Below are 16,073 nucleotides of genomic sequence, written 5' to 3'. Positions count from 1 at the left end.
CTCTGTGATCAATGTTTCCTGCTAATTTCTTCGTAAATTACTGCTCTTTCGCAGTCTCTGTATCTTACATTGTTATCTGTTCTTAGAATCTCATCAACCCCATGGTTGGTTGCTGCTGCTGCTGCTTAGGCAACAGCTGCTGCAACTTCCATGAAACCCTCCTCCCTCCATCCTTCACCGTCATGCACACCCTCCTCTCTGATCCAAGAAGCACTCGAGTCTTCTCCCAAGTCAACAGCTATGGAATCACTTCTCCTTGAGTTGAAGAGGAGAAATAAGAGTCAATTTCTTTGCTTATCGAGAATGGGTAATGCTTCTAATGGTCATCGATGACTTGCAAGAGTATTTACTTGAGCGTGTGGACCCCAGGTGATGCTTGTATCCCCTCTCTATATAAGCACTTCGACTTCCATTCTCTACATGGGGCACAGCAAGGGGAGGAGACGAACGAGAACAAGGAATGGAGAGAAGAGGATCCCAGCTCGATCTACCGGGTTTCCGGTTCTATCCGACGGAGGAGGAGCTCTTGGATTTCTATCTCAGACGAGTTGTTCTTGGCCAGAAGCTTCACTTTGATGTGATCGGCAGTCTCAACATCTACCGCCATGATCCATGGGAACTCCCAGGTTGGTGCTGCCTTCTACTGCTGTGAGCTGAGCAACGTCCGCCGGTGGACTGAGCGCTGTTGTGTTGATTGGTTTCAGGGCTGGCCAAGATAGGGGAGCGAGAGTGGTACTTCTTCGTGCCGAGGGACCGGAAGAGCGGCAGCGGCGGGCGGCCGAACCGGACGACGGAGAGGGGGTTCTGGAAAGCGACGGGGTCCGACCGGCAGATACGGAAGGCGGCAGAGCCGGGGCGGGTCATCGGGGTGAAGAAGACGCTGGTGTTCTACCGGGGCCGCGCCCCGCGGGGGACCAAGACCGACTGGGTCATGAACGAGTACCGGCTGCCGGAGGCGAATTCCGCCTCCTCCGCCATGCCGCTCAAGGTAACAATAGCATCCCATCCACGTACTCGATGCGTTGCGATCTGCACCTGCTAACCTGATGATACGCCTGCCTTCACATGTAGGAGGACGTCGTCTTGTGCAAGGTGTACAGGAAGGCAACGTCGCTGAAGGAGTTGGAGCAGAGGGCCGCCAAGGAAGAGGATGCCAAGGCATCGCAAGGCTACATTTCCATGCCCGCCGACAGCGCATCCAACTCCGATCAAGAGAACCACCAGAGTTCATCGGCTCCAATGGACTGCGATGTGAAGGAGATGAAGCAGGAGGTTATCCGGCCGGTGAACCTTCCGGAGCTTCAGGTTCCGATGTCCGGCATGGAGTGGATGCAGGACCCCTTCTTGGCACAGTTGCGCAGCCCATGGCTGGACCAGTGGTCTCCATATGCCAACATCCTTCACTTCTAACTGAGCCATGAGCCGTGAACCTCCATGGCTGATTGATTTGATACATCAATCCTTCCCGACTGATCTATAGAACGTGATAGTTCGAGTGTTTTATCCAAAATTGAGACTTGTATTTGATAAGATGAAATATCGTCTCTACTTCTTCTCAAGATAAGGCCTTGGGATCAGCATCATTATTAATGTAGCTAGTGATCTCCACCTGCATGTTGTGGCTCCTGTGATGTTGTTAGAGGAAGCTATCGACAGTATCAGAGAGAGCAGATGCAGTAAAACAGCAGCTTACACTATAGTGTTCTTCTGCCCTTGATCCGCTTTTAACTGGTAGAATAATGTCATGTCCACCACTACCATCAGCTTCTCAATGCAGTGGTTAGCCTTTTAACAGATGGGGTTGGAGCCATCACTGACATGAATTCACCAAGTTAAGAATCTGAACATAACATCTAAATGAAGAAATTTTTCTTTCATGCAACATTTGTTTAAGATTATCAGAAGAACAACAGCAATTCATCATACAAAACTCGAAACTATATTTCACTGGAAATAACCTTTTGTAAAATCTTCTTGCAATAGAAATTTAAACAGCATTTTTCATATTTCAGCAAGAGCTTCTTGTTGTTTCCGACACTCAAGCAAAAGATTTCTGTTTTCTTTTTTCACATGTACATATGTAGGTTGCTCTATGTGATGATCTACAGGAACATCAGCTATTGTCTTGTGCCCAGATATATTATGTTCAGATAATTCCATCTACAAAGCGAACAGGATGCTTATGTCCAAAATCGCCTCTTGATAGTACTAATTAGTCCAAGCTAATCGCTGCAGTGCAGTAATCATAGGCACATATACATCATATCGAATGGAGAACAGCTTCTACTGACAGACACATTTCAGCCGCTGAACAAGAAGAGTACGCGGAGCCAGAGGGAGAGACCTTTGTGCTTCTGCTTTACTCCATTCCACATTGAAACGAATTTTCCTTCTGATTCACTGGCCTATAGGTAATACAAGAGGAGCATGGCACAAAGCTGTCATGGAACTTCTCAACAGCAAACAACAGTCAGCAGTGTCGATACGATTGCTGAAACACTCAGCAATTAATCAAACCCAAATGTGGTGAACACCTTTTGGCCAATTATGTCCTCCATGCAAGTTGCTGGAAGACATCGAGAGTCAAAGGGAGCTTTTACATTCTCTCTAGCAATCCTCTGTTCTCCACAATGCTGGAGTAGTTCCCCATAAGCTTTCACCGAACTAGCTGAGAAGTCTTTCATGGCCTCAAAGATCATTTCCAAGCTGAGCTGCACACTGCTTAATCTTGCTGTATGGCCTTTAAATGGCCATTGATAAACGGGGAGACCAGAATGGCCAGGCACGATTGCCAGCTTCTTTTTTAGAGAATCGATTTCCCTGTGAATATTTTTGGACTTCTGTTTTAGAGCTCTAAGCCATGTGTCCCTATCTCTAATTGCTATCGTCCGTTCATTCGGTTCAATGTTTTGCTGCTCCCACAGGTCGTGTATCGCAGCAGCTGAAGCCTGCATTGCGTCAAGCACCTCCCTCTCGGAATTCCAGTCCATAGCCTGTGACCAGCAGTTACCGACGATGAAAACAAGTGGAGCACCGATCCTTCTGGGAGAATAGGGAGTGACCCCATCCATTGTTTCTTCAGGCTCATGATGAAGATAAAGTAGAAGCCATCCATTTAAGGCTTTGACATAGTTCCTCTGAGCATTAACCCAGGCAGAAAAGTTGCTGATCCATTTAAGTATCTCCATTTCCAACTGCATCATTTCATCCGCATGATCACCGCTGAGCTTTCCGCTAGAGATATCTAGATCTGATCTTTTAGCTTCTGATATGGCAAGACACTGCATATGATGGCACTCAAGCATAACATTCCACATTCTTATTAACCTGCCAAAAAATTATTTTTTCCTCTTAAGAAATAATAAAATTTCAAAGTACCATAAACATAAAAGAAAGATAGGCCTTACATGCTGCTTTTTTTTTCTTAAAAAAATTTCATTCCCAGCAAATGATGATTACACCATACTTGATATCAAATGTTAATAATAAATTAAATGCATGCAAAAATGTAATTTGTGCATCATAAATCCTTTTCCTTAACTGTCATCACAAATTACAAAAATTACACATGAGGAATTAATGCTCTATGAAAAAAAGCCATGAAAAAAAAGAAGATTTGCTATTTGGCTAAATGACAGTATAACCATTCAATAAGGAAGACAAAACTGTTCCACTCCCACTGAAGTGGCAAGTAAACCTGAAGAAATTCTCTAACAAAACTCTAGAGCCTCAAAATAAATATCATCATTTGTGATATGTGGAATTCTCTAACAAAACTCTAGCTGGTAATAACAATACCATCAACTTCAAAGATAAGTTGAACTATAACCAGGCTATATTAGTGAACTTCATTGCAGAAATTCTTTTGTGGGCACTACATTGTCAAACATGGACTAATCACAAGCACAATAGCATCTCCTATCTAGAGGTAAAACATCTGTGAATTACAAGTTTCACCCTAACCAAACATGGAAAAGGACAGTAAAGAAAACAGTTGAACTAGATTCTTAAAATTCTAGCCTAAAAAGTATCTATGGATAAAGTAGATAATGAGTGTCAAAAATCGCATATATTATATTAAATATTCTGTGAAGTTAAAAATCAGAAAGAGTTATGCAATCAGACTTTCAAACAAAAATCGAGCTTATATCAGACGGATAATGTAGTTATGCAATCAGACTTGCACAACCAAGATGTTTGTGGAAATATAGATACTGGTATTCATGTACCTAGTTGAATAATTACATGAATGTACTGCTGACAGATGCACAAAGTATAATGAAGACTACCATACCTTAGAATAAGTTCAGTTATCTGTGGCCACAATTCTTCATTCCTCAGTTTATTTATCTTTCCTGAAATTGACTCGACCACCTGAATGGCTATTCCTATTTTTGTAGAAAAATTATTAATCAATTTTTCGGTGGAATCAATCTTGTGAGGGTTGCCACCACTTTTGACAAGGTTTGTCAACTCCTTATGGTTCTTATTAAGTTGCAGGCGCATTTTTTCCTCAGCCTGAAACACAAGATAGGAAATTCTCAGTGACAACTCAATGCAAACTTAAATCAGCATACAAAGTTCTATCAACTGAAAGACCAGATGCAGAAATATTAGGAGAAATTTTCAGAACAGAGATAACACCAAGACAACACAACATGACTGGTAGTAATCAAGAAAATGATGAGAATATTCACTTGACCAACCAAAGAAAGAGGATGAATTACTGTTACATGCAAAATGTTGACATGCCATCAATTAAAGCAAAAATTATTTAATTTTTAAAAAAATACATATTCTATCAGAATGAATGACTGGAACTTAAGTTATAATAGAAAAATTAGCAGAATATTGACTGATAGCTTGACTGCCTATATGCTGACCAGTATTCCTATAAGATTTTGGATCTTCTGTAAAGTACCAAGTGCCAGATATAAAACCAGAAGCTTTATTAGTCGAATATAGACATCATGGCATATAATGTAAGATACGATGAAAAAGGCATCCAAATTAGTTTGTCAACCACGACATTGGGAACTTGTTTTAGAACATTTTTAAGTCTATCCGTTACTTAAGCACATTATCTAACATTTCAAATTACTGTCATACGGTAAATAGCTTGCATGTACACATTAGCCATCAAAGTCATATGCTAATAACTCATCAAAAATATTAAAACCTTCATATAATACATGGAGTGATGTAAAGTGGAAACAAAATTAAGAAAATACTACTAGAAAAAATTTTAGTAAACTGGCCTTATAAGGGAGGACGCGAGAAATCAACTCCTTACAGCAAAGAAGATCTTTACAATACTTAAAGATATATTTTTTTTGATGATTTCATAAGCCTAGAGGAGGTATTTATTTATATTACTTTTAAGCCTTATTTATATGATTTCATAAGCTTAGAGGAGACCTTTACAGATCCTTCATGCATTCAAACCCTACAGCTTCATTACTTCAAAAAACTACTAAAGTTGATCTTCTACTCAAAGCATCAACAACACGATTGGTAGTACCTGACTTGTGTTTGATTACATAGGTAAATTGCTCTACGTAGGAAGTCTGTCTTGCATGCATCTTATTTAAGTGCTATTGGTTCTTAAAATACTTTAAGGCTTCGTGGTCTGAATATACTATAAACTCACATGGGATCAAGTAACATTCCTAATTCCGTAAAGCTTGTACCATAGCATACAACAATGGTCCATATGTTTTTCCCTACTACGATTGTAGATTAGAATTTCATCAAAGTAGTCTATTACAAATTTTTCAATAAAATCATTTAAATACTTGATTCGTAAGCTTCATGAATATACTCGATGTATTGGACAACCCAAATGGCATCACCATGCATATAAGCCTTCTTTTGTCTTGAATGCAGTCTTTCATTCGTCTCTAGGCCTTATAAAAATTTGATAATATTTGCTACGAAGATCAATCTTTGAGAATATCTTGAAGCCTTATAGTTGATCCAATATATCTTCTAGTCGAGGTATGGGAAAGCGATACCTAACTGTGATTTTGTTGTTGGCTCGGCTATCTATGCACATCCTTTAGCTTTCATCTTTTTTAAGTGTCAACAAAGCCTGTACATGGGCTCATACTTTCTCGAATATATCCCTTCCGTATCAGCTCATCTATCTTCTCCCTTAGTATCTCATTCTCTTTTGGGTTCATTCAGTAGCGAGGTAAATTTGATAAACTTGCTCCTGGAGCCAAATCAATTTGGTGTTGAATATCTCTCATTGGTGGAAGTCCATCTGGTAATTCTTTAGATATGATCTCTTTGAATTCTTTCGATATTGATTTTAGTTCATTTTGAATCTTTACTTCTGGTGGCTTTTCTCCCTTCACAATAGGAGCATAGATGACTCTTGTTTCTTTATATCTGGTAATGAATTTCTACTCAGAGTTGAAAATAGATAAGACAGACTTCCCCTCCACTTTAGAATTGTTGGATTCATCTCTCTTTTTGTTAGTTAGTAGAATGGTAATCTCCTTCCCATTCTACTAGAATACATTGATATTTTTTCTTCCAATGTAAGTTACATTCACATCATACTCCCATGACCTTTCAAGTAGCACATGACACACATCCATATCAACTACCACACATATAACTTCCTCCATATAGCTTTTTCCAATTGAGATAAGAACTCTACAGATTTCAGTTACTGTGACAGTAGGGCCTTCTTTAATCCACTCTAGATTATATGGTGTTGGATGAACTTCCACTATAATTTTCAGTGCCTCACTAGTGATTTGGATATAATGTTGTCATGGCTACTATTGTCTATGATCAATGCATAGACTTTATTATTAACGCTACATCAAGAATAAAAGATTTTCTTACGTTAAGATGGATCTTCTTGTCCTAGGATGAGTAATAATCTTTTTACAACACATGCGATGTATTCCCCTTCTTCCTTTGCTATTTTAATATTATCAATATCATCAATCGATCATCTTGGGCATCTCCTTCTTCTTCAAAGTCATCTTTATGATCTGCTATATTGATAGTCTTACAAGCACGACACTTGTTAGAACGATGACCAAGGTCCTCACATTTGGGACATTTCCCAACCATGGTCGAGCATATAGATTGTTTGTGGTCATCACGATATGCTTAACTTGTCTTGTTGCTCCTTCGATATTTGTATCTTGATTTATAGGTTGTATTGGCTCAATCACAACTTGCTTGTCTTTGTTAAGAGCAGGTCATGTTATCAGAATAGAGAATTGCCGAGTAACAATTAGAGGTTGAGTTAACAATATTTTAGCCTTTAATGCCATATTGTGTGCTTTATCTACTGTCCATATCATATTAAAGATATTCTATCTTTAATTGTAAATTTTAGTGCATTGATTATTTTGTTGTTTGTTGGTCTTCTGACTCTGATAAATTACATCTATATGAAAGGCATAAGAACTCATCAGTATACTCGGTTACAGATTGAGCGTCTTGGATGTAGGTTTGGTATCATTGAAATAACAGTTGTTCATAGTTTCTTGATAGTGTTGAATCTTAGATTTTGATGGTGAAATTAATTGATGAGTTTATGAACTAATATAATTTTTAGATAAGCAACACAGAAAATACTTCGATCATGGAATCGAACTATTAAAGGGCAAATTATCGAAATAGGAGAATCGAACATTATGACGGGAAAGTATCATGTCGAAAATTGGACATCGAGCTAGAGGATTAGTCGACGTGCCGAAGATTAGACTTCGATCATGGCATCGTGTTGGAAGGATCAAGTATTGCGCCAAAAGATTGGATATCATGGGAAAATCGACATGCCGATAGATCGAGTCATATGCTGAAGGAAAGGGTGATGTACCGAAGGTTTGGACAACATGCCAGAATGGCGTACAACATGGAGAAAGCTTCATAATTATGTGGGATATGTGATTGGATTATTAAAGCCTTGATCGAGATCTATCTGAGTCAAATTGAGTTGGTAGTGGGTCAAAATTATACCAACTTTTCAAGGAACCCGTTCGGCTTGCACTAGCGTTAAATTGGGTCTATTAGAAGGCCAAATTAGTCACCTAAATTAGGCTTGGATAGTGGTACCACTAGACCCAAGCGGTAGTATTACTTGAGTCAGTCGAAAAGCTCTGTTTGTGCTTTCTCGACGTTTCCAATGGTAGTACACCTATGTTGACGATAGTACCATCCAGAGTGACGATAGTACTACATAGGCCGATGATAGTACCACCAAAGCCATGATTCACGGCCTCATTACAATAGTAATATCGCCTGGTGCTAGTAGTAGTATTGCTAGTATCTCAAAATTTTAGATATTTAAATTTTTGGTTCTATTATTGAAGTCTATAAATACCCTACTCAACCTTGGTTGATGGTGCACCTATTAATGAGCACAAAAGTATTATAAACTCTCTTTTTGAGTATTGTTTGAATCTCTTCCTTCTTAAATTTAGAGGTGATTCTAAGTTATAGGAGGTGAAAGATCTTATAAAAGAGTAATTGTGAAGGTTATCTCCTAAGCCTATTAGAAAAAGAAAAGCTATAACAGGGATAGTTAATCTTTATCCGTTGGAAAGAATATCGGTAGTGAAAACTAGTAGCCTTGAGGGAAGAGGAATCAAGAGTGGACATAGGTAGAAAAGACCAAACCAATATAAATCGATTTGCATTCCTTCTCTTACTTTTGATTTATTATTGCTTACTTATTTACTTTACTCGTAACCCTTATTCGTATTTTTGATTAATCGTGTTTTCGATATGGATTTATCAATCAAACTTTATAATCAAAATTTATTATACATGCCTCTATCTCAATTCTAAAAATTTGTCATTTGCAGGATCTATGCCTATATCAACAGTAAATGCCATTGTTCATAAGAGACACACCAAAAATAAAGAATATAACCTTGCTTAGAAAAGGAAACACCCTTTTCTAGGCCTTATAAAATCTAATATTTGCAAAGGTTCAGATGCTGCAACTTGCCTACGACGCTATTATCTTTAAGTTAATTCTCTATTGACGCCTCATTTGTTCTTAACTCCACCAAAAAATCGCCGACAATAAGGGATGGGATTACCACATAGTTTCACAGGCAAAAAGAAAAAAAATTCATTCCTTGGATCTTCCCGTTCCTTTAAAAGATTGGAGCATTATAGATCACCAAGTACAACCATCATTTTAAATCAACCCAGTTTCAAAGAATTCCCAATCAAAATAAGAACTGAAAGCAAGAGAAGGAAGAAGTAAAATGCACTTTGAAAGATGCAGAAGCATACCCTCACTTCATGGTATAGCTTCCTCTCCCAATTGTACAGAGTCCGTAACGTGGAAGCAAGACTTCTATAACCCATTGCCTTATCATCTGTAAAGTCGGAAAAAAATTCAGAACTGGATTTAGTCAGTCATCGCATCCATCATCCTCGACGAAACCGATATTTTCATAAGAATATAAAATTAGCATAGATTTCACTGCGGTGTTAAACAGATGATCTTTTTAGTTTTACCTTCGTACAGAGAATGCGCAGGGTGGTAATGGTGATCCCTTATCTCTAGCAATTCGGAAAGCTCTCTGGCGCACTGGGATGCCCTTTCAAACTGGGTCTTAATTGCACGAGCAACCGCCGAATCTCTCAGAAACTTCTTCGGAGCTGCCACATTCCGCTGTTCGTCCCGTCGTTTCTGAACCTCGTCAGCCACCACATTCTTATCGGCAACCTCAGAAGCCGGTGGACTTGAATGGTCATTCTTTGAGCCTTCCTCGACGTACTCTCTGTACGCCTCCATTCTTACCTGCTGATCTTCCTCTTCGAGGTCGGGGATCCCTTCCTCATCCCTCAACTTTTGGTAGTTCGGGCTAGGGGTATGACGATAATAGGAGTTATTGTCAGTCTCGAAAAGGTTCAACAAGTCCCAGGTGGAGGTTCTCGGGGGCGAAGGGGGCGGCGGCGTTGCCCTCGAGGAGTAAGACTTGCCTAATGCCGATGACGCCATCGTCCTAGGCGGCGGCATCGCCGGCGGGCCAAAGGATCCACCCATAGAGCCGTAATATCCAGGGAAATCGGCGTAAGGCTCAAAGGAGCCAACTTGGACGGTCTGGTAGCTCTGCGGTGGCCGCTCAAAGACGACGGAGGGCGGCGGAGGTCGGCTGCGCGCGTAGTGGATGCTGCCGAAGCCGCGTTGGCTGGGAACCGTTTTGCGGTGGTCGAGGTGTTCGACAGGAGAAGAGCCGCAGGAATAGAACGGGGTACCGTCGTCGCCATTGTAGCAGGAGTCGGACGGAAGGAAACTGACGCGGGAGTCCTGGTGCGAGTGGCGGCCGGAGGACACCAGCGAAGGCGGGGGGCAAGGCTCGGGCTTGCGGCAGACAGGGAGTGGGAGAACAGGGGAGGAGGGGGAGGAGGAGGAGTAGGAAGGGGGTAGGAGGAGAACGAGGAGGCGGTGGAGGGCGGCGGAGACGGAGAGGAGGGAGTCAGAGTAGGCGGCGTGGGCGTCGGCGAGGGCGGCTCGGTGGTGAATGGCGGCCTCCAGGAGGTCAGTCCGGGCGCGGCATAGCGCCACGGCCTCCTGCTTCTCCACCTTCGACTCCGAGCAACCCATATACTATCTATCACTTGGACTCTTCCACAGATACCATTACTACCATTACTACCAACACAGTCGGTCTTCTTCCACCAACACACGATAGTTAGCTTGACAAAGAGAGAGAGAGAGAGAGAGAGAGAGAGAGAGAGAGAGAGAGATGGGGAGAGGGGAAGGAAGGAAGGAAGGTAGAGATTTCGGAGGTATAGGAATGGTTGGGCAGACCAACCCATGCATGAGACCGTTGTGAGAATAAATAATAAGAAAAAGGCAACGTGAAAAGGTGCAATAGAAGATTATATGGAATGAGATCATATCATAAAAAGAAGGTGCATGAATCCTTGATAGATACTTGACCCCTAAATATGACAGCTATAATATCTAATTCTGTAAGTAGATCGATGTTTATGATACTGAAATATGAAGAAATTATAATTGTCTCAACAATGAGAATCACATAATGTGGAGAATTCAAATGAAAGCATCATATGGATCTCAAGATACTGTGGGGGTGGTAAATGAAGGCGATGAAGAGCTTGAACATATATATAGCACGTGATAAGGGTAAAAATGATAATGTGACACATCATGACGTCAGCCATGCTTGGACAACACACTGCCCGAGGAAGTCGGCATTAACACCTAACTCAGGCTTGGTTCTTCACGCCACGCCAACCCCATGTCAGACGCTATCAGCCTATCTCTTGCAAGCAGCCACATCAGGTAACATCAAACTCATCTATAAATACCCTGGAGTTCTAAACGAACGGAGGGGGGGACAAGCACATTACACTCGGAGGCATCTCTTCCTCCAAAACCCTCTCCACATCACTAACTTGATCATCAGAGGGGTCGGGCTGAGCTCCCGGCCCGACCTGTGTGTAGGTGCGAGACGGTGTCGTCTCTTCCCGGCGCTGCGGTGGAGCTTCCTCCCTACCCGACCTCCCGACCCGACGTCCCGACCCGAACCACCATGCTCGGCCGCCGAGAGACCCCGAGGGACGTCGCCCGAGATCCCCGACATCCGGACCCCCGAACCTAGCCACGTCGGCCCCGAGGCCTCGACTTAAAGGTGTTTACAACACCTAAATAAATATATATTAAAGAGAAGTTCTCAAGGATTCTTGTAAGAAAGACAAAAGAATGTATGTGCTCTTCAAAGCATGAAGATATTCAAACAGTGGAAAGAATTCTTCCAATCATATAAAGTTTAATAAGCTATGGTATCCAAAAATCAAGATATTTAGATGATATGGTTCGATGAAAGGAAAAAGTGGGAGGCTTCACCCCAAATGATAATATTTATAATTAAAAAAGATAAATATAAAAGAGGAGATAGAAGAGAACAAAATATAATGTTGTATTGCAAGAAATATGGTCATTATATTTCAAATGTTACTATAACAACAATAAACCAACCATGATTATGATTATTACAAGGAGGATGATCTTAGTCCATAAAGGAGATGAAATCACCATATAAGACAAAAATAATCAAATTATACTAAGTTAAAAATTTATCTTTGCAAAAGGGTTTGTTTATATGAAAGTTGTAGACAAACTTTGTTCATGTCCTCCGACGAAGTCTCGCGTCTCTCTTTTCTCTCTTATCGAATTGGTATTAGAATGATAAGTTTTTAATCTTGCTAAAGAAATTTAGGAAAGTTTGTATATGTTAAGAATATGGTTGGTTGAGGCCATCCATAACACTTTCTATCTATCAAAGGAAGAATATTGAGGTGTTAAAAGCTGTTATACTCGTATTTTTGCCTATGATTAGTTTAGAAATTTCATAATTAAATTTAGGATAAAATTAATAAAAGGATATTTTGATAATTTGACTTAAATATGTTATTCCTTCTAATTAGGTTAGGAATATATTTTGATTAAAAATGATGAAAATTTAATGAAATTCCTAATTAGATTAAGATTGTAAATCAAGCTAAGTTAATTAGATTTGGACTCTTAAATAGATTATAGTTATATTTCACTAGAAATATATGACATTTTTCCTATAAATATATCATGACCCTTTTGTTAGGATCATGATGACACTAAGAGGAGGGGATAAATTAGTGTTATAGAAATTTAAAGTAACCAAAAATTTTTTATCTAACTTTAAAATTTAATTGATAAATCCAAATCGAAAATATCATTAACCAAAAATATGATTAAATATTATTAGTAAAGTAAATGAGTAAGCAACAACAAATTTAAAGTAAGAGAAGGAATACAAATCAATTTATAGTGGTTCGAACTTTTCAACTTATGTCTACTCTAAATTCCTCTGACCTCGAGGTTGTCGACTTTTATTACCGATCTTTCTTATGATTGATGAAAATCAACTACCCTTATTATAGTTATTCTTCTTTTAATAAGTTTAGGAGAGAATCTTCACGCTAACTCTTTTACAATATCTCTCACCACTTATAACTTAAAATCACATCTAAACTCATGAAGGAGAAAGAGACTCAAACGATGCTCAAAGAGAGAGCTATAACCTTTCACAAATTTAAAATTTGATGCTCCATCAACCAAGCCTTATTAGGGTATTTATAGACCCCAAAATGCTTCAAAATAAAGTAAAAAATTTTAAATCCCAAAAAATTTTAGGGTACGAGCAATACTACCGCTAACACCTGGCGATACTACCGTCATAACTTTTGATGCCACAATATCAAACTTTTGGACGATATCACCATCATAAATTTTGAATTATAGGTAATACCACCATCGCTCTAAGTGGTACCACCATTGGTAGCGCTGACAAGTGTGTTTGTCGATCGACTCAAGCAGTACTTATCACCTCCTGAGCCTAGTGGTACCATCGCTCAAGCTAGCTCAAGGCCACTGTTTTGATCCTCTGACAGGCGATCGGGGTCCAAACCCATTAATTTTGTAAGGTCTAGACTGATCAAATAAGCCATCCACGATTAAATCCATCATCGTAGAACCTCAAAGTTTTGGGAGTCGTCTACTACTATAGCGGGCCAATGGTTCATTACTCATCGACCCATCCAGATAACTGGCCCACAACCATTGGCTTATTTTGTTGAGTTAGTGTAGCAGTGTCGACCAACCTAAGTGGTGCAAATGCGACGACCAAATGAGCAAACACTTGCTTGAGTCGTAGAGAGTCCAACAAGCTTACTTTAGAACATGATCCTAATGCAACAACTCTTACTTTGCAAGACTAAAAATATTAAGAACATTCTAATGCAATCGAATTAAATCTAGCAATTAATTGACAACCAATTATGATAATTTAGGATATTAAATGGAAGTAAATATATGATCTAATTTGTAGATGATCTACTCGTAGATCATATAGTACCTAGAATTATATCATGATCAAGTTATGTATGTTGAATCCAATCAACCCGATCTTGATCCTCACATGTGGGATATTTTAGGGCATTATATAAAAATTAAGATCTTGATTACCAAAAGTATTCCCCAATTATCCTTCTTAATATTATCGATCATCTAAAAAGTTTATTTATAAAATTGAATCAAAAATAAATTATGCACTTCTGACTTTTGTTGATTGATATGACAAGTAGTTCTAGAAAACAAATTACATGTGAAAAGAGCTACAGGCACATTATGATGTGAAGCAATTCTATCTCATGCATGCATTCATCTTGATACTCTTAACGCATTACTGACATACAATAATTTATTTATGAATACATTTTCGTTTATATGAGTTTTTACTGACATATAATAATTTATCTATGAATATATTTTCATATATATGAGTTTGATACATGATAAACAAGTAATTTGTCTTATATATGCTCATGTATACTTGATGATTGAGGACAAATAAATGATTTACTTAGGTTGGATAGGAACTTTGCGCCCAATGGGATAGGAGCTGTGCGACTATCATGTAACAAATAACGACTATTGGATTAGATCCCTTATATCATCGTATGATTTTTTTTTTATTGTCTCTCACTTTTCATCCAAAACTAAATTATGTATCCTCATCAATTTAAATGATTCCATTAGATATAAATATATTAAAAAATATAATTCATTGTCATCTCTATACAAATAAGCGATAATTGGATCCAACGAAAACTAAGTCGATGTCATGATCTGAGCTAAGACGAGATCCAAACTAGGATTGGATCAAACGACCAATCCAAGTTAGTTGTTCTCTTCCTCCTCCTACAAACATCATCATCATCATATCATCACCGTAACGTATCAGTCAATCAATATGACATTTTTGCTGGTTCAATACATAAAACTAAAAATAAGGTTTTTTTATCATTTCAAATATTATTTTTACAAGGATATTATTGTTTTACGTTCCCTTTTTTTTGCTGCTTATTTTTCTCCGAAAAGAAATCTCTCATAGGGCGGGAGTCAAAACGTTGAGGAGGGTGACCCTGACGTTGACCAGCGACTTGAAGACCAGCTCGCCGGCGCTCTCCAAAGACGGGACGCCTTCCTCCGCTTTCCCAAGCCTCTCCAGCGTCGTTCTCCTCCACTTCTCCTCCTCCTCTTCCTCTTCCCCTGCTGCCAACTCCTCTTTCTTCTCCTCAGGCGACGCTTTCTTGTTCGGCGGCTTCGACGTCGCTCTCGTCCTCCACCTGAGCACCGCGTTGGCCCATGCGAACCGAGACGGGGCCATCGCCGCAGCCGCTGACAATGCCGCCGCGGCCATCTCGGAGACGCCGAGGAACACCGCCGCCGACGCCTCCGCGGCCACGACGACCACCTCCCCTATGACCCTCGCCACCTCCGCCTCCTCTGCGTCGGCTGCCGCCCAGGTGGCGGGACCGGGCTGCGGCCTCTTCTTGACTTCCCGAGCGGCCGCCGCGAGCTCGGCCAGCTCCTTCCGAGCGCGGCGCTGGGCGCGGAGACAGCACGCGAGGCGCCGCTCGTCGCGACGGCGGACTGCGACCTGTGCGGCTGCAAGGTCTTGCTTGAGGGCGAGGGTGGCGGAGCGGAAGGATCCGTGCGCGTCTGCGAGGCGAAGGAAGTCATCGAGGAGGCGGTCGGCAAGGGCGGGGGAGCGGCGGTGGCCTCGCCGGAGGGGTTCTTGCGCCTGGGGGAGCTGGAGGACGTCCGAGAGGCTGGCGAGCAGGAGGTGGAGGCGGGCAAGGCCATTACAGATCCAGTGGACCGCATCGGAGGAGGAGGAGGAGGGTGAGAGGGGCCAAGAGCGGAGAGATTGGAGGTCGTCGGCAAGGTGGGCGGCGAAGGGGTGGGAGCGGGAGGGGAGACTGATGCATCGGGAGCGGAAAGCGCTTTTAGCGGCGGCCTTGAGAGCCGGGAAGGATTCTGACCGGCGGAACCTTCTCCCGACGACCATCTTTTCTCCTCCTCCTCCTCCTCCTTTTATGAAGGAAGTGACGCAGTAGCAGAGTGAGGAGGTGGAAGGATAGAGAGGCAGGCGAAGGAATGCATGGATGCAGGAGGGGGGAGAGGTCTCTTAAGGGTGTCCTCTTCTTTGGGCTCGGCAAGCAGCTCTTTC

At 41.0% G+C, this 16,073-nt stretch overlaps 2 protein-coding genes across 2 annotated transcripts; one reads left to right on the top strand and one right to left on the bottom strand.

Annotated features, from left to right (window-relative positions):
• The first annotated feature begins 426 nt into the window (after positions 1–426).
• LOC103970130 (NAC domain-containing protein 22) lies at positions 427–1,712 on the top strand. Its single transcript, XM_009383787.2, has 3 exons — positions 427–626; positions 705–988; positions 1,072–1,712. Exons 1-3 carry the CDS (start codon positions 461–463, stop codon positions 1,408–1,410), a joined length of 789 nt encoding a protein of 262 aa, XP_009382062.2. The 5' UTR covers positions 427–460; the 3' UTR covers positions 1,411–1,712.
• A 13,233-nt stretch (positions 1,713–14,945) lies between these two features.
• Positions 14,946–15,911, bottom strand: LOC135596366 (uncharacterized). The gene has a single exon (XM_065088423.1). It carries the CDS (start codon positions 15,909–15,911, stop codon positions 14,946–14,948), a length of 966 nt encoding a protein of 321 aa, XP_064944495.1.
• Positions 15,912–16,073: the final 162 nt, after the last annotated feature.

This window comes from Musa acuminata, chromosome BXJ1-11, assembly GCF_036884655.1.
Source record: "Musa acuminata AAA Group cultivar baxijiao chromosome BXJ1-11, Cavendish_Baxijiao_AAA, whole genome shotgun sequence".
Classification (NCBI taxonomy): domain Eukaryota; kingdom Viridiplantae; phylum Streptophyta; class Magnoliopsida; order Zingiberales; family Musaceae; genus Musa; species Musa acuminata.
Note: the sequence above shows the minus strand (reverse complement) of the source record. Positions and strands in the feature narration are given on the sequence as shown.